Here is an 18,805-nt window from a genome sequence, read left to right on the forward strand (position 1 = left end):
GTGCGCAAATTAGCTGCCGCGTTTCCCACATTACAACAGTGACTGCACTCCAAAAAGTACTTCATTGGCTGTAAAGCGCTTTGGGACGTCCGGTGGTCGTGAAAGGCGCTATAGATATGCAGGTCCTTTTTAAAATGTGCTTAGAATTGTGCAGGTTCGGTTACAGTTCAGTTTTCCTCTGAAATGCATTTGCGTCATCACAAAAGTAAATTCTTCCATGAGCCAGCTCAAGTCGTCAACGAAATAGAATGTAATCGTTCCTTATTTTTTTCTCTTGCCAGTACAAAGTATCCCTCAGTGCATGACCTTTAATTAACATCGCTGAAATTGGTTTATCCGCGCGAGCGAGCATTTTAATCAGATGTCCATTCCTCCGTCTGTGGGTGACCCGATCTAACATCACTGAAAATGGCTTAAAGAAAGGAAGACTTGCAGTTATATAGTGCCGTGTATTCGGGCCCTGCCTGTATCGCTGCACTCTCAGCCGGCCTGTGCTGGGCAGACAGAAATCTGGGCCCCTACAGTAAATCATCGTCATCAGAGGCAGTCCCTCGGAATCGAGGAAGACTTGCTTCCACTCTAAAAGTGAGTTCTCAGGTGACTGAACAGTCCAATACGGGAACCACAGTCCCTGTCACAGGTGGGACAGACAGTGGTTGAGGGAAAGGGAGGGTGGGACTGGTTTGCCGCACGCTCCTTCCGCTGCCTGCGCTTGGTTTCTGCATGCTCTCGGCGACGAGACTCGAGGTGCTCAGCGCCCTCCCGGATGCACTTCCTCCACTTAGGGCGGACTGGTCTTTGGCCAGGGACCCCCAGGTGTCGGTGGGGATTTTGCACTTTATCAGGGAGGCTTTGAGGGTGTCCTTGTAACGTTTCCTCTGCCCACCTGGGGCTCGCTTGCCGTGAAGGTGTTACGAGTAGAGCGCTCGCTTTGGGAGTCTCGTGTCTGGGACATGCGGACAATGTGGCCCGCCCAGCGGAGCTGGTCGAGTGTGGTCAGTGCTTCGATGCTGGGGATGTTGGCCTGGTCGAGGACGTTAACGTTGGTGCGTCTGTCCTCCCAGGGGATTTGCAGGATCTTGCCGTCAACTGTAGCGGGAGATAAGTCCGGGCGGCTTGGGACAGAATGTGACTGGGGTGGTGGGGTGGGGTGGGGTGGGCCGGGGGGGGGGGGGGGTGGGTAATGGCGGTGATGCCAGTGTCCCGGCACTGAGCAGATCCGTCGATGGCTCCGCGCGCAGGCTGACACGCGGTCTCGCCGCTCCCAGAGGCTCGGCCCGCACACACTCCGCCCGGCCTGTGTTGTTGCAGTGCAGGCAGCTGCATTTCTTTGTGTGTAACAGCAACCCCCCCCCTCCCCTCCCCCCGCCCACACAACACGTTCGGAATGTTCTGGAATGTTATCACAAAGGATGTGAAAGAAGTTGCTGTGGTCGACTGCGGACGAGATTAACCGTTCTTTCTTTTTGGGTTAAAAATAGTAGCGACACTCCTGTCTGGGCGGGAAGCTGCTTTTCATGTATAAAGCACTGGGCCTGAGCCCAGAGCTCTGTGGAATGTCAGTCGTTTGCATCCTGATCCACACACATTCTCAGAATCGTCGGGGTTTAGCGAGCAGCTTCAAACTTCAGCCGCTGGTTACTTTAGTTGTGCTGATATTCACTGAGGTCTCTGTCCCTCCGGCGCTCTCCCTCACTCCCTCACCCCCTCGCTTTCTCCTTTCTCTTGCTTCTCTCCCTCTCCATCTGTTCCACCCTTCTATCTCTCCTCCCTTCCCTCAAAGCCCCTTGACATCTTTCTCGCTCGCCCCCGGGCTCGCGCTCCCCACGCCTTACCCCGGCACCCGCTCTTCCCCACCCCAGCCCCTGCCCACCTGCTCTCTCTGGCCATAAGAATCAGTAATGGAAAAAGTTGACCCAGTAAAGTGTGACAGACACCTAGTGAGAGGCTGTCAAGCTGTACAGACAGGAAGCGTGCGAGGACATGAGCTTTTAATGACCATATCTGTTCTATAAATCTAATCTAATAAAGATCCGTTTGTGATTTTAACAGAAATGTAAGGAAAGCAGAAGCACACCTTCTTAGGAAAGCTGTATCATATTTAGAACATAACATAAGAAATAGGAGCAGGAGTCGGCCATACGGCCCCTCGAGCCTGCTCCACCATTCAATACGATCATGGCTGATCCGATCATGGACTCAGCTCGCCCGCCCCCCATAACCCCTTATCCCCTTATCAGTTAAGAAACTATTTCTGTCTTAAATGTATTCAATGTCCCAGCTTCCACAGAGGCAGAGAATTCCACAGATTTACAACCCTCTGAGAGAAGAAATTTCTCCTCATCTCAGTTTTAAATGTGTGGCCCCTTATTTACAGCGGATAAAAGTAACCCTTCGCAAGCTCCGTCGACAATTGTCCGACACAAGCTCTGCTATGGGAGAGAGTGCTCCCACCAACGTTGCCCTTATGCTGTGTGGCCGAGCAGTGCTCTAGAGGTCCCGCGCAGCTTGCCGGCTTCACAACGGAAACACGCGCATGTGCAGCAATTGGAATGGGCTCTTAAAGGGGCCACGCACTCGAAATAATTAGAGTGAACATCGACACCCATATTTTCATTCTACTAGTTCTTATGAAAGATTGTAACGCCATCACTTTTCACAGCAATGTGCAATGGGTTTCTGCCGTTAAACTTTCATTGAGCGCTGTTACAAAATTGATTTTGACATAATATTCTCTGGGCAGAAACACAGAGCATTTTGGATTTTAATAAATCCAGCTACAAGTAAGCATTAAAAGGACAGGACAGGAAATAAACAATTGCAAATCAATGCTGGCTTCATAAAGGTATACCAACAATAACAACACAGGCATTTATAACAAAGACTTGCATTTCTATAGCGCCTTTCACGACCACTGGCCATCCCAAAGCGCTTTACAGCCAATGAAGTACTTTTTGAGTGTAGTCACTGTTGTAATGTGGGAAATGCAGCAGCCAATTTGCGCACAGCAAGCTCCCACACACAGCAATGTGATAATGACCAGATAATCTGTTTTAGTGATGTTGGTTGCAGGATAAATATTGGCCTCAGGACACCGGAGAGAACTCCCCTGCTCTTCTTCGAAATAGTGCCATGGGATCTTTTACATCCACCTGAGAGAGCAGACGGGGCCTCGGTTTAACATCTTATCCAAAAGACCGCACCTCCGACAGTGCGGCACTCCCTCAGTACTGCCCCTCCGACAGTGCGTCGCTCCCTCAGTACTGCCCCTCCGACAGTGCAGCACTCCCTCAGCACTGCCCCTCTGACAGTGCGGCGCTCCCTCAGTACTGCCCCTCCGACAGTGCGGCGCTCCCTCAGCACCGCCCCTCCGACAATGCGGCTCTCCCTCAGCACCGCCCCTCCGACAATGCGGCTCTCCCTCAGCACCGCCCCTCCGACAGTGCGGTGCTCCCTCAGTACTGCCCCTCCGACAGTGTGGTGCTCCCTCAGTATTGCCCCTCCGACAGTGCGGTGCTCCCTCAGTACTCAGCCTAGATTTTTGTGCTGGAGTGAGACTTGGACCCACAACCTTCCGAGGTGAGAGAGAGAGTGCTGCCCACTGAGCCACAGCTGAACGTAAACCTATCTTTCTCTTTCCGATACTGGTCCCATTTCTAGCACTTTCTCTGTTTTTTTCAATTTCAAACACCCAGTATTTGTGTTTCTTACTTTTTAAAATCACTGATCCCTTTTATTTCACCTTTCTCCGTAGGCAGAAGATTGCGAGGGAAAGCCTTCTACTTCGTCAACGGGAGAGTGTACTGCGAAGAGGATTTCCTGGTGAGTCTCGCCTCCGTGTGGATGCCTATTGTGGGCAACAGCATGCTGAACGAGGCCACTCCGTCCCCGTGTATTCACTGATGCTCGGGACACTGTGTACTCCCAGTCATCTCATTGGCTGGAAACAGAGAAATTTACGGCACAGAAGGAGGCCATTCGGCCCATCGTGTCCGTACCGGCCGACCAAGAGCTACCCAGCCTAATCCCACTTTCCCGCTCTCGGTCCGTAGCCCTGTAGATTACGGCACTTCAGGTGCACATCCAGGTACTTTTTAAATGTGGTGAGGGTTTCTGCCTCTACCACCCTTTCAGGCCGTGAGTTCCAGACCCACACCACCCTCTGGGTGAAGAAAGTTCCCCTCAACTCCCCTCTAAACCTCCTACCAATTACTTAAAATCTATGCCCCCTGGTTGTTGACCCCTCTGCTAAGGGAAACAGGTCCTTCCTATCCACTCTATCCAGGCCCCTCATAATTTTGTACACCTCAATTAAATCTCCCCTCAGCCTCCTCTGTTCCAAAGAAAACAACCCCAGCCTATCCAATCTTTCCTCATCGCTAAAATTCTCCAGTCCAGGCAACATCCTCGTAAATCTCCTCTGTACCCTCTCCTGTAATGTGACCAGAACTGCACGCAGTACTCCAGCTGTGGCCTAACCAGTCTTTTGTACAGTTCAAGCATAACCTCCTTGCTCTTGTATTCTGTGCCTCGGCTAATAAAGGCAAGCATTCCGTATGCCGCCTTAACCACCTTATCCACCTGGCCTGCTACCTTCAGGGATCTGTGGACCTGCACTCCAAGGTCCCTCTGTTCCTCTACACATTCTCCAGTCCTGGTGATTGAGAAGGAGGAACACTTTTGCTGCTAGAAGACAAAAACGGGCCGATTTTTAACTCTCTCCGCCCAGCCTAAACAGGGCAGTGGTGCCCGAGCAAGACACTGACTCGCGTGCCAGCCGCCGCCATCTTGGGCGCAGTCCGGAGATGGGTGGCCGGAGCAACTGCCCGTCCTGTGTGGACGGCCCCCTTGTATTATGATAAGCCTCCGGCGTGAATCAGACCTTCGATTGCGTGTTCGAGGTGTACTAGAGCTCCACCTAGTGCACTACTGATGTAATAACAATAAAAGCTCATGTGTCATGGTCATGTGATGAGCGTTCTTGTTGAGGGCCATTTTGTCACGTGCGTGCGTGCTTGTGCGGTGGTGTCTAAACGATGTCACGTGAGGTACTAGTGGGTGGGGTGTGTGCCTTGCTCCCGAGGGGGTGGGGGGAGGAGGGCCGCAGGCCGATCCGACCACCGAACCGGAAATGTGGGTTCGAGAGAGAATGACTGGCAGCCTGTCGGAGGGTCTGCCCTTCACACAAACCCCCCCACCCCCCACCTCACCCCAAGCTCTCGGACGCCTCAGCCAGCTGATTCCCCACAATCCCGGAGGGGGGGCGGTGCACTGGGAAACCAAGTCTCCCCCACCCCCCCCGATGATCGGAACCTCACGGTCTGACTCCACCGACCACCTGCCCCTCCCCCACCCAATACGCCTTGAGCTGGATTTTTGGTTGGGGGCTCCTGGGGGGTGGGGGGGGGGCTAATGGCCGGCGGGGTGGTAAACCTTGTGCCGGAAAAATGTTTGCCGACGGCAGCCAAAAAAAATTCAGTGGTTGCTTGGGCCCTGAGTGTGGGGCGGTGCGCGGAAGGGAGGCGTCACACACCTCTCTCGGGGCTCTAGGCCGGCTGAGCAAGTGGGAATCCCCCGAGCTAACGTGCCGGTCTCGGAGCGCCCGAGAGAGGGGGCCTCCCTGGGGGGAGAGGGGGGAGGGGGGAGGGGAATATCGGCACAAAAAATATTGCCGATAAAAGTCCTCCCCAAATAAATCGCTAAACGAAACACGAAGAAGTGTCAATCAGACTTGACTTTTGCAATCGTTCCTTCCTCGAGTGCCTCGGGACCGCTCTGCCCCCAGCTCTCTCGGGGGTCGCGGGGGGGGGGGGTGGGGGTCTCGCTGTGGGGTGCCGCGTCGAGCACAATCTGCATCGCTGTCGATATTGGCGGGGGGGGGGGGGGCAAGGCACATGGCAGCTCCTGGGCGGGACAGCCCCCTCCCTCTCTCCTCTCTCCTCCCCCCCTCCCCTCTCTCCTCCCTCTCTCCTCTCTCCTCCCCCTCCCCTCTCTCCTCCCCCCTCCCCTCTCTCCTCTCCCCCCCTCTCTCTCTCCCCCTCCCCTCCTCCCCCCCCTCCTCTCTCTCCTCCCCCTCCCCTCTCTCCTCCCCTCTCCCTCTCTCCTCCCCCCTCCCTCTCTCCTCCCCCCTCCCCTCTCTCTCTCCCCCCTCCTCTCTCTCCTCCTCCCCCTCTCTCTCTCGCCGCCCCCCCCCCTCTCTTCCTCCCCTCTCTCCTCTCTCCTCCCCCCTCCCTCTCTCTCCCTCCCCCCTCCCCTCTCTCCTCCCCCCTCTCTCTCTCCTCCCCCCTCCTCTCTCTCCTCCCCCCTCCTCTCTCTCCTCCCCCCTCCCCTCTCTCCTCCCCCTCTCTCTCTCCTCCCCCTCCCCTCTCTCCTCCCCCTCCTCTCTCTCCTCCCCCTCCCCTCTCTCCTCCCCCCTCCCCTCTCTCCTCCCCCTCCCCTCTCTCCTCCCCCCTCCTCTCTCTCCTCCCCCCTCCCCTCTCTCCTCCCCCTCCTCTCTCCTCCCCCCTCCCCTCTCTCCTCCCCCCTCCTCTCTCTCCTCCCCCCTCCCCTCTCTCCTCCCCCCTCCTCCCTCTCTCCTCCCCCCTCCTCTCTCTCCTCCCCCCCCCTCCCCTCTCTCCTCCCCCCTCCCCTCTCTCCTCCCCCCTCCCCTCTCTCCTCCCCCCTCCCCTCTCTCCTCCCCCCTCCTCTCTCTCCTCCCCCCTCCCCTCTCTCCTCCCCCCTCCCCTCTCTCCTCCACCCCTCTCTCCTCCCCCCTCCTCTCTCTCTCCTCTCCCCCCTCCTCTCTCTCCTCCCCTCCCCCCTCTCTCCTCTCTCCTCCCCTCCCCTCTCTCCTCCCCCCTCCTCTCTCTCCTCCCCCCTCCCCTCTCTCCCCCCCCCCTCCCCTCTCTCCTCCCCCCTCCCCTCACTCCTCCCCCCTCCCCTCTCTCCTCCCCCTCCCCTCTCTCCTCCCCCCTCCCCTCTCTCCTCCCCCCTCCCCTCTCTCCTCCCCCCTCCCCTCTCTCTCTCTCTCTCTCCCCCCACTCCCACACCCCGCTCCAGCGAAACCGCCACCAAATTTGCTGGTCGGATGCTAAACATTAGCCGACCTGTTACCACCACTCCGGGGAAGGGGGGTGTGTGTGTAACAGGCATAATCCGAAGGAAAATCTGCTTTAGGAAAAGGAGGAATTTCTTCACTCAGAGGGTGGTGAATCTTTGGAATTCTCTGCCCCAGAGGGCTGTGGATGCTGAGTTGTTGAGTATATTCAAGGCTGAGATCGATAGATTTTTGGACTCTCGGGGAATCGAGGGATATGGGGATCGGGCGGGAAAGTGGAGTTGAGGTCGAAGATCAGCCGTGATCTTATTGAATGGCGGAGCAGGCTCGAGGGGCCGAATGGCCGACTCCTGCTCCTAATTCTTTTAGAAATGGAAATGGGGTTTGCGATAAGAACTTGCAGGCCGTATCCTGTCCTCCCGCTACGAGTGGGATACTATTGCACAACCCGATAACTCGCAGTGATTGATCCTCGCTCTCTCTCCCAACAGTATTCGGGCTTCCAGCAATCGGCCGATAAATGCTTTGCTTGTGGCCACCTGATCATGGACATGGTGAGTTAATAGACAGACTTACATTTCTATAACATCTTTCACGACCACCGGATATCCCAAAGCGCTTTACAGCCAATGAAGTACTTTTTGAAGTGTAGTCACTGTTGTAATGTGGGAAATGCGGCAGCCAATTTGCGCACAGCAAGCTCCCACACACAGCAATGTGATAATGACCAGATAATCTGTTTTAGTGATGTTGGTTGAGAGATAAATATTGGCCCCAGGACACCGGGGAGAACTCCCCTGCTCTTCTTCGAAATAGTGCCATGGGATCTTTTACATCCACCTGAGAGAGCAGACGGGGCCTCGGTTTAACGTCTCATCTAGAAGATGGGACATCCGACAGTGCGGTGCTCCCTCAGTACTGCCCCTCTGACAGTGCGGCACTCCCTCAGTACTGCCCCTCTGACAGTGCGGCGCTCCCTCAGTACTGCCCCTCTGACAGTGCGGCGCTCCCTCAGTACTGCACCTCCGACAGTGCGGCGCTCCCTCAGTACTGCCCCTCCGACAGTGCGGCACTCCCTCAGTACTGCCCCTCTGACAGTGCGGCGCTCCCTCAGTACTGCCCCTCTGACAGTGCGGCACTCCCTCAGTACTGCCCCTCTGACAGTGCGGCACTCCCTCAGTACTACCCCTCTGACAGTGCGGCACTCCCTCAGTACTGCCCCTCTGACAGTGCGGCACTCCCTCAGTACTGCCCCTCTGACAGTGCGGCACTCCCTCAGCACTGCCCCTCTGACAGTGCGGCACTCCCTCAGTACTGCCCCTCTGACAGTGCGGCACTCCCTCAGCACTGCCCCTCTGACAGTGCGGCACTCCCTCAGTACTGCCCCTCTGACAGTGCAGCACTCCCTCAGTACTGCCCCTCTGACAGTGCAGCACTCCCTCAGTACTGCACTGGGAGTGTCAGCCTAGATTTCTGCGCTCAAGTCCTTGGAGTGGGTCTTGAACCCACGACCTTCTGTATCCGGGGCGGTGGTGCTGACACTGAGATTGACTGACACCGTTCGCTGCTGGGAATGATAGCGCTGCTCAATCTGAGTTGCTTACATTCCAACATTGGTGACTGTGCCTCTAGTTGCAGTCCCAATGCTGTTCCCTTCCCTTCCCCCACCAGGCTACATCTAGTTTGTTTTATGGTGGAATTTCTCTGATCGCTGATCGATTACTCGATATCTGCTCTGAGCCTCTTCAGTGGTGACTCACCGAGAAAGCTGCAACCTTCGGACACGGACAGTTAGCAAAGGGATTTTTCCAGGTGTTTTCAAACTGTTTTCAAACAGAAACCTAATGAGAACATAAGAATTAGGAGCAGGAGTCGGCCATTCGGCCCCTCGAGCCTGCTCCACCATTCAATAAGATCACGGCTGATCTTCGACCTCAACTCCACTTTCCCGCCCGATCCCCATATCCCTCGATTCCCCGAGAGTCCAAAAATCTATCGATCTCAGCCTTGAATATACTCAACGACTCAGCATCCACAGCCCTCTGGGGCAGAGAATTCCAAAGATTCACCACCCTCTGAGTGAAGAAATTCCTCCTCATCTCAGTCCTAAATGGCCGACCCCTTATCCTGAGACTGTGACCCCTGGTTCTCGACTCTCCAGCCCGGGGGAACACCCTCTCAGCATCTACCCTGTCAATCCCCCTCAGAATCTTGTATGTTTCAATGAGATCACCTCTCATTCTTCTAAACTCCAGAGAGTATCGGCCCAATCTGCTCAATCTCTCCTCATAGGACAACCCTCCCGTCCCAGGGATCAGTCTGGTGAACCTTCGTTGCATCACCTCCAAGGCGAGTATATCCTTCCTCAGACCAAAACTGTGCACAGTACTCGCTGTGGTCTCGCCAATCCCTGTATAATTGTAGTAAGTCTTCCTTCCTCTTATACTCCAACCCCCTTGCAATATTAGACTATTAATGGATTTTTTTTAAATTATGAAGACTGTTCTGTTATATTTGCGTTGGATATGGTTGAGGGTACGGGAGCCTAGCGGTGATGTTACTGGACCGGTAATCCAGAGGCCCCGGACTAATGATGCAGAGACACAAGTTCAAATCCCACCACGGCAGCTGGGGAATTTAAATTCAGTTCATTAAATAAATCTGGAATAAAAAGCCGGTGTCAGTAATGGTGACCATGAAACTACCGGATTGTCGTAAAAACCCGTCTGGTTCACTAATGTCCTTTAGGGAAGGAAATCTGCCGCCCTTACCCGGTCTGGCCGGTATGTGACTCCAGACCCACAGCAATGTGGTTGACTCTTAACTGCCCTCTGAAATGACCCAGCGAGACACTCAGTTATACCAAGCTGCCATGAGAGGTTCAAGAAGGCGGCTCACCACCTTCTCAAAGGCATTTAGGGATGGGCAATAAATGCCGGCCTTACCACAGCCTGTGAATGGAATTTTAAAAAAAACACATGATGTTCTGACATGGAAAGCAATTTGAAACCATAATGTCAAGGTACAGCTTCATCTGCTCGAAGGGAAAATGCAGCCCTTCCCATTTCCCCTGTGGAGGAGCCGAGTCTGTTTCTCATCAGCGGCGTGTGTTGTGTGTGTGTTAGATCCTACAGGCCTTGGGCAAATCATACCACCCGGGATGTTTCCGATGCATCATCTGTAATGAGTGCCTAGATGGAGTCCCATTCACTGTCGACACCGAGAACAAGATCTACTGCATCAGAGACTACCACAAGTAAGGGCGGCGATCATAAGAATTAGTCTGCCATTCAATAAGATCATAGTTGATCTGATCATGGACTCAACTCCACTTCCCCGCCCGCTCCCCATAACCCTCGACTCTCTTATCGCTCAAAAATCTGTCTATCTCCACCTTAAATATCTTCAACTCCACTTTCCCCATACCCCTCGCTTCCCCGAGAGTCCAAAAATCTATCGATCTCAGCCTTGAATATACTCAACGACTCAGCATCCACAGCCCTCTGGGGCAGAGAATTACAAAGATTCACCCCCCTCTGAGTGAAGAAATTGTTCCATGTTAGAGTACTGTGATAAATAATCTCCGCTCTCTCGTCTTGCCATAATGAGCATCTCTGCTTCCTTCCATCATTACACAGGATACATCGGATATACGGCCCAGAACCAGGCCATTGGGTCCAACCAGTCCATGCCAGCGTTTATGCTCCACTCGAGCCTCCTCCCGTCTTTCCTCATCTAAATCTATCAGCATAACCCTCTATTCCCTTCTCCCCCATATGCTTGTCCAGACCCCCCTTAAATACATCGATACTATTCCCCTCAACCCCTCCCTGTGGCAGCGAGTTCCACATTCTCACCCCTCTCTGGGTAAAGGAGTTTCTCCTGAATTCCCCATTGGATTTCTGGGTGATTATCTTATATTGATGGCCTCTAGTTATACTCTTCCCCACAAGTGGAAACATTCTCTCTGTATCCACTCAATCAAAACTTTTCATCATTTTAAAGACCTCTATTAGGTCACCCCTCAGCCTTTTTTCAAGAGAAAAGAGACCCAGCCTGTTCATCCTTTCCTGATATGTATACCCTCGCATTTCTGGTATCATCCTTGTAAATCTTCTCTGCACCCTCTCCAGTGCCTCTATATCCTTTTTATAATATGGTGACCAGAACTGTACGCAGTGCTCCAAGTGTGGTCTAACCAAGGTTCGATACAGGTTTAGCATAACTTCCCGACTTCTCAATTCTATCCCTCTAGAAATAAACCCTAGTTCTGGGTTTGCTTTTTTACGGCCTTGCTAACCCGTGTGGCAACATTTAGTGATTTGTGATCTTTATCAAACTGTCTCCCTTTGAAGGTATTAACTCGGGTGACCTTGCCAACATTTCCCCATGAAGCAGAGCGATCCTGTTGCCTGCTGTGCATCGTGAGAGTATTGGAGTCTCCATCCTCCGGCCCATTACCGGGAATTCTCGGCCCAGGGTCAGGCCGGGAACACTGAGCATTTCCCCGTGGGTGGGCCCCAGTTTGTTCCTCCTCCGTTGTTGCACTTTGTCTGGTTTTCGATGCCGCCATTGACAGAGGCTCCTCCCGCGCCCCCCTTCCCTTCACTCCATTGCAGCAGAGCGATCTGGCTGGGCCGGCGGGCTGAACCGTCACCGCGCACCATCTCGGTGAAATTGGTGCTGCTGCGTTCAATGGTTTATAAAAAAAAATAGATGGAGGGATTCCCTCCGCCGTTTTAATTCGGTCAGTCTTTGCGTAGATAAGTGCAGCGGTGGAATGCGATGCTCTGATACACGCCTACCGCTCCGCGATAGATGGACGCTGTGTAGCAACCGATAGATGGGTCGCGGGGGCGGGCAGGGGGGTGGGGGGTCGTGGTGCCCGTGGGCGTACGCGGGGGGCGATGGGGGGGGTGTCTATGCCTGCTGCGGGAGGGGGTCGTGGGGCCCCTGGGCGTACGTGGGGGGCGATGGGGGGGGGGTCCGTGCCCGCTGCGGGAGGGGGGTCGTGGGGCCCCTGGGCGTGTGGGGGGGGTGCGGAGGGGGTCCGTGCCCACTGCGGCAGGGGGTTGTGGGTCCGTTGGGACTGTTAGAGGTGCGTTACATCGATGACTAAATTAGCTTCAATACTGGACCGTAATTCTTTTGAGTGGGGAGTATATCTCCCTCATGGGCTCTCTCTCTCTGTCCTTTCACAATGTCCCAAAGTGCTTTACAGCCAATGAAGTATTGTTACTGATGTAATGTGGGAAATGCAGCAGCCAATTTGCGCACAGCAAGCTCCCACACACAGCAATGTGACAATGACCAGATAATTTGTTTTTAGTGATGTTGGTTGAGGGATAAATATTGGCCCCAGGACACTGGGGAGAACTCCCCTGCTCTTCTTCAAAATAGTGTCTTGGGATCTTTTACGTGCAGCTGAGAGAGCAGACGGGGCCTCGGTTTAATGTCTCATCCGAAAGACGACACTTCCGACAGTGCAGTGCTCCCTCAGTACTGCCCCTCCGACAGTGCAGCGCTCCCTCAGTACTGCCCCTCCGACAGTGCAGCGCTCCCTCAGTATTGCCCCTCCGACAGTGCGGCACTCCCTCAGTACTGCCCCTCCGACAGTGCAGCGCTCCCTCAGTACTGCCCCTCCGACAGTGCAGCACTCCCTCAGTACTGCCCCTCCGACAGTGCAGCACTGCCTCAGTACTGCCCCTCCGACAGTGCAGCACTCCCTCAGTACTGTCCCTCCGACAGTGCAGCACTCCCTCAGTACTGCCCCTCCGACAGTGCAGCACTCCCTCAGTACTGCCCCTCCGACAGTGCAGCACTCCCTCAGTACTGCCCCTCCGACAGTGCAGCACTCCCTCAGTACTGCCCCTCCGACAGTGCAGCACTCCCTCAGTACTGCCCATCCGACAGTGCAGCACTCCCTCAGTACAGTACTGGAGTGTCAGCCATAATTTCTGTGCTCAAGTCTCTGGAGTTGGTCTTGAACCCACAACCTACTGACTCGGAGGCGAGGGAGAGGGTCCTGCCCACTGAGCCACCGCTGGTCTCGACTGGAGTTTGGGATGATGTAGCTGGGGTGTTGAGGGAGGGGTTTGGTGACTTGGCCAGAACAGGCCGATATGAAGTCAGCAGCATGCGAGACACAGCTGCTAAACGGGTTGGAAGGAAGTGCCTCAAACAGTTAGCATGGCGCGCGACATCAGGTGTGACCACACTGGGACTCGGGGAAATGGTGACGGAGGCCGTGTGCACAATATGCAGGAGTTTGGATACTGGGACAATGGAACACAGCTCCCAGGACGGACCTTGGCCCAGCGGGGGGAGAGGGAGGGGGGTGGGGGAGGGGCAGACGGATGGCGGGGGAGGGGCGGACGGACAGTTGGGGAGGGGCACCAGGGGAAAATGCTGCCCAGCCGGCCTGGTCCAACGACGGGCTGTACCTGCCCTCGGTCACTAGCGGTGAACACTAACTTTTACACAGCTAGATTTACATTTTAGACTTTTTTAATCAATTTTTAATTAACTCTTGATCTATTTATTAAACCTTCAATCAACCTGTGTAACTTTTTATTTAATTTGGAAATACTTTTTAAACTCTGAAACTTTTAAAACAACTTGGAAACTTTTGGGGAAATGTTTAACCTTGGAAGAAACTTTCCAAAACTTCTCTCGGAACCCCAGAGGACCACTGGCCCAACCCCCCCCCCCCCCCAATGCCTGCCCCCCCCAATCAAACCTTGGACCATCTACCACAATGGCACTACCCAGGGCCGAGCCAGCGGCCAACACCTCGCTGTAGGCAATTCGGCTCACACAGTGGTGCCTGGTCTCCAGTCGTCTTGGCTCCCCTTGCCACTGGACCAAGACCTCGCTCAGCTAAGTCCGTGTGGTTGCTGGTGTGCAACGACCACCCCACGTTAAAAGAACTCACACACAGGTCATCTTCACTGCTCTAACATTAAGTTCGGGACCTGGAACATCAGGACCCTCATGGACAGCCCCAACAGCGACAGGCCGGAACGCCGCACCGCCATAGTTGCCCGGGAACTTAAGACGTTTTGACATCGACATCGCCGCCCTAAGCGAGACCCGGCGGGCAGGGGAAGGCCAGCTCAAGGAACAAGGTGGAGGTTTTACCTTCTTCTGGAAAGGGAAACCGGAGGCAGAACGCCGCCTTCACGGAGTTGGCTTTGCCGTCAAAAATGAACTGGTCGACCGCTTGAAAGACTCCGCCTGTGGGGTCAACGAACGCCTCATGACTCTTCGACTTACCCTATCCCAGAACCAATGTGCCACAGTCATCAGTGCGTACGCCCCAACACTCGATGCAACGGATGAGGCTAAAGAGGGTTTTTATTCCAACCTCGCAAAATCCCTGTCCCGTGTCCCTGCAGACGACAAATTGATCCTCCTCGGTGACTTCAAAACCAGGGTCTGCAAAGACACAGCCCTCTAGGGACGTGTGATTGTCAGAGAGGGGGTAAGGAAAGCCAACTCCAGCGGTACCCTACTCCTGACAAAATGTCTAGAACATGAACTCCTCATCACCAACACCCTGTTCCGCCAGAGGGACAAATACAAGGCATCGTGGCAACACCCTCGCTCCAAACACTGGCACCTGCTCGACTATATCATCGTCCGATCCAGGGATTGTAAGGATGTGCGCATCACCCGCGCCATGACAGGAGCTGATGACTGCTGGATGGACCATCGCCTAATCAGATCCATCATCGACATCGACATAGCCCCAAAGCAGAGGGGACAGCAGAAGCAGTACCGCAAAAAAGTTAATGCTGGGGCATTTAAAGACCCAGCTAAGAGAGCCCTACACAGTGAAAGCCTCACAGCTAATCTGGGCCTTGATGCCCCCGAGACCCAGAATGCCCAAAGCGCTTGGTCTGCGCTCCAGGCCTCCATAACCAGTGCCTGTGAAGAGACACTTGGTCACTCAACCAGGAAACACCAGGACTGGTTTGATGAAAATGATCAGGAGATCCAAGAGCTAATAGATCGCAAGCGCAGAGTATTTCTGAGCCTTAAACAACAATCCAACTCGGGAGCAGCAAAGCAGCATTACAGACAGCTCAAGGCTGAGGTCCAACAAAAATCCTGGGACCTAAAGAACAGGTGGTGGATGGAGAAAGCACAGGAGATACAACAGCTGGCCGACAGCCAAGGATTCTTCATCGCAGTCAAGGCCACCTACGGTCCAAACACATAAGGCCTCACTCCACTGCTGGCCAAGAACGGGGAATCACTCATCACGGACACTGAGGCTGTCAGGGCCCGCTGGAAGGAGCACTTTGAAGATCTCCTCAATCGAGGCTCTGCCTTTGACTCGAGTGTTCTCGACTCCATCCCGCAGCATGCGACCCGCCATCACCTCAGTGAGACCCCAACACTGCACGAGGTAGGGAAAACCATAAAACAGCTCAAGAACAACAAGGCTACGGGTGCGGATAGAATCCCTGCTGAGGTGCTAAAGTATGGCGGAGAGGCACTGTTGGCACGGATACATGACCTTATCTCTCTCATCTGGAGGGAGGAGAGCATCCCGGGAGATCTCAGAGATGCAGTCATCGTGACCATCTTTAAAAAAGGGGACAAGTCCGACTGCAGCAACTACAGAAGAATCTCCCTGTGGCCAAGGAGCTCCTCCCGGAATCACAATGCGGATTTCATCCCCTACGGGGCACAACGGACATGATCTTTGCAGCACAACAGCTGCAGGAAAAATGCAGGGAGCAGCGCCAGCCCTTATACATGGCCTTCGATCTTACAAAGGCCTTTGACACTGTGAGGGTCTATGGAGCGTCCTCCTCCGTTTTGGATGCACCCAAAAGTTCGTCAACATCCTTCGCCTGCTCCACGATGACATGCGGGCCGTGATCCTTACCGACGGATCCACCATAGACCCAATCCACGTCCAGACCGGGGTCAAACAGGGCTGTGTCATCGCCCCAACCCTCTTCTCAACCGTCCTCGCTGCCATGCTCCACCTCACAGTCAACAAGCTTCCCGCTGGAGTGGAACTAAACTACAGAACCAGTGGGAACCTGTTCAACCTACGCCTCCTCCAGGCCAGATCCAAGATCACCCCAACCTCTGTCGTCGAGCTACAGTACGCGGACGACGCCTGCGTCTGTGTACACACAGAGGCTGAACTCCAGGATATAGTCGATGTATTCATCGAGGCGTACAAAAGCTTGGGCCTTAGGCTTAACATCCGTAAGACAAAGGTCCTCCACCAGCCTGTCCTCGCCGCACAGCACTGCCCCCCCCAGTCATCAAGATCCACGGCGCGGCCCTGGACACCGTGGACCATTTCCCATACCTCGGGAGTCTCTTATCAACAAAGGCAGACATTGATGCAGAGATTCAACACCACCTCCAGTGCGCCAGTGCAGCCTTCGGCCACCTGAGGAAAAGAATGTTCGAAGACCAGGCCCTCAAATCTACCACCAAGCTCATGGTCTCCAGGGCTGTAGTAATACCCGCCCTCCTGTATGGCTCAGAGACATGGACCATGTACAGTAGACACCTCAAGTCGCTGGAGAAATATCACCAACGATGTCTCCGCAAGATCCTGCAAATCCCCTGGGAGGACAGACGCACCAACGTTAGCGTCCTCGACCAGGCCAACATCCCCAGCATCGAAGCACTGACCACACTCGACCAGCTCCGCTGGGCAGGCCACATTGTTCACATGTCCGACACGAGACTCCCAAAGCAAGCGCTCTACTCGGAACTCCTTCATGGCAAACGAGCCCCAGGTGGACAGAGGAAACGTTACAGGGACACCCTCAAAGCCTCCCTGATAAAGTGCAACATCCCCACTGACACCTGGGAGTCCCTGGCCAAAGACCGCCCTAAGTGGAGGAAGTGCATCCGGGAGGGCGCTGAGCACCTCGAGTCTCGTCGCCGAGAGCATGCAGAAACCAAGCGCAGGCAGCGGAAGGAGCGTGCAGCAAACCAGACGCACCCCGACAAATGTCTGTCCCACATGTGACAGGGACTGTGGATCGGACTGTTCAGCCACCAAAGAACTCACTTTGGGAGTGGAAGCAAGTCTTCCTCGATTCCGAGGGACTGCCTGTGACGATGATGATGATGCTGTCCATGATGGATGGGAAACACTGTGACCCCCCGTGACCTCTGTGGCCAGATGTGCGCTCATCGGTGTCCAGGATTCCCACCTGGACCACGACTTTGTGAAGTTTACCCGAGAGCCTGCTTTGTGACTGAAGACCATCTCTCCGGGAGTTTCCGATTGATGCGATTCTCAGCTGATTACATGTCTGTGACCACATGGATTGCCTTGATGTGGTAATATTGTGACTGGAGCTTTAAACATGGGGGAGACCCTTCAATGAGCCTCCCCCTGTATTTGCTGCTTTAAATGCCGGTGACGGTCGGAGTAGACGCGATGTGAGAACTCGATGGAAGTGGGGAGGCTGTTTAAATTCCCTGCGAGCGAGGACGGGTTCAGCGAGTTTGTCATGAAGCACCAAGCTGACAGTCCTGGCCTGGCCACGTGCGGCTCTGATTCGGGAACCACTGCGGCTGCAAAGCATTTTTATGACTTTTTCAACGCCGTTAACTTTCTAACAAAGTTACGGCCAGGATTTTTATTCTACATCCCAACGGTGAGCTTATTAATCACAGTGCCAGCGCTTGTAGATTCCAGCACAGATCTGGCCGTCACGGGTTCCGCGTTATCGGGGGGGGCGCGTGAAAACCGATAATGGAATGATTCTAATTGTGTGTGTGTGCGCGTGTGTGTGTGTCTCTCTGTCTGTGTCTCTCTCTGTCTGTGTGTGTCTCTCTCTGTCTCTCTGTCTGTGTCTCTCTCTGTCTGTGTCTTTCTCTCTCTGTCTGTGTCTCTCTCTGCCTGTGTGTCTCTCTGCCTGTGTGTCTCTCTGCCTGTGTGTCTCTCTCTGCCTGTGTGTCTCTCCATCTGTGTGTCTCTCTGTCTGTGTGTGTCTCTCTCTGTCTGTGTCTCTCTCTGCCTGTGTGTCTCTCTGCCTGTGTGTCTCTCCGTCTGTGTGTCTCTCTCTCTCTGTCTGTGTCTCTCTCTGTCTGTGTCTCTCTCTGTCTGTGTGTCTCTCTGCCTGTGTGTGTCTCTCTCTGCCTGTGTGTGTCTCTCTCTGCCTGTGTGTGTCTCTCTCTGTCTGTGTCTCTCTCTGCCTGTGTGTCTCTCTGTCTGTGTGTCTCTCTCTGCCTGTGTGTATCTCTCTCTGCCTGTGTCTCTCTCTGCCTGTGTGTCTCTCTCTGCCTGTGTGTGTCTCTCTCTGTCTGTGTGTCTCTCTGCCTGTGTGTGTCTCTCTGCCTGTGTGTGTCTCTCTGCCTGTGTGTGTCTCTCTCTGTCTGTGTGTCTCTCTGCCTGTGTGTGTCTCTCTCTGTCTGTGTCTCTCTCTGTCTGTGTGTCTCTCTGCCTGTGTGTCTCTCTCTGTCTCTCTGTCTGTGTCGCTCTCTCTCTCTCTCTCTCTCTCTCTGTGTCTCTCTTTCTCTCTCTCTCTCTCTCTCTCTCTGTGTCTCTCTCTCTCTCTGTGTGTGTGTGTGTGTGTCTCTCTCTCTCTCTCTGTCTATGTTTGTCTGTCTGTGTCTGTGCGTGTGTCTTTCTGTCTGCGTGTGTGTCTGTGTGTCTCTCTCTCTCTGCGCTCTGCATGTCTCTCTCTCTGTCTCTCTCGCTGCGTCTCTCTCTGTCTCTCTCGCTGCGTGTCTCTCTCTGCGTGTGTCTCTTCTTTCGTTAAACAGAAAATGTGC

General features: G+C 54.3%; 1 protein-coding gene across 2 annotated transcripts in view; it reads left to right on the plus strand.

Annotated features, from left to right (window-relative positions):
• limd1a (LIM domains containing 1a) overlaps window positions 1–18,805 on the plus strand; it is a 71,213-nt gene that overhangs the window by 42,441 nt on the left and 9,967 nt on the right. The window contains exons 3-5 of one of the 2 annotated variants that reach the window (XM_070880319.1): window positions 3,755–3,822; window positions 7,528–7,590; window positions 10,162–10,292. In XM_070880319.1, the coding sequence (XP_070736420.1) occupies window positions 3,755–3,822; window positions 7,528–7,590; window positions 10,162–10,292 (262 nt within the window). The remainder of the gene's footprint in view (window positions 1–3,754; window positions 3,823–7,527; window positions 7,591–10,161; window positions 10,293–18,805) is intronic. The other variant, XR_011593294.1, reaches the window with a different exon arrangement.

Source organism: Pristiophorus japonicus, chromosome 5 (genome assembly GCF_044704955.1).
Source record: "Pristiophorus japonicus isolate sPriJap1 chromosome 5, sPriJap1.hap1, whole genome shotgun sequence".
Classification (NCBI taxonomy): Eukaryota; Metazoa; Chordata; class Chondrichthyes; family Pristiophoridae; genus Pristiophorus; species Pristiophorus japonicus.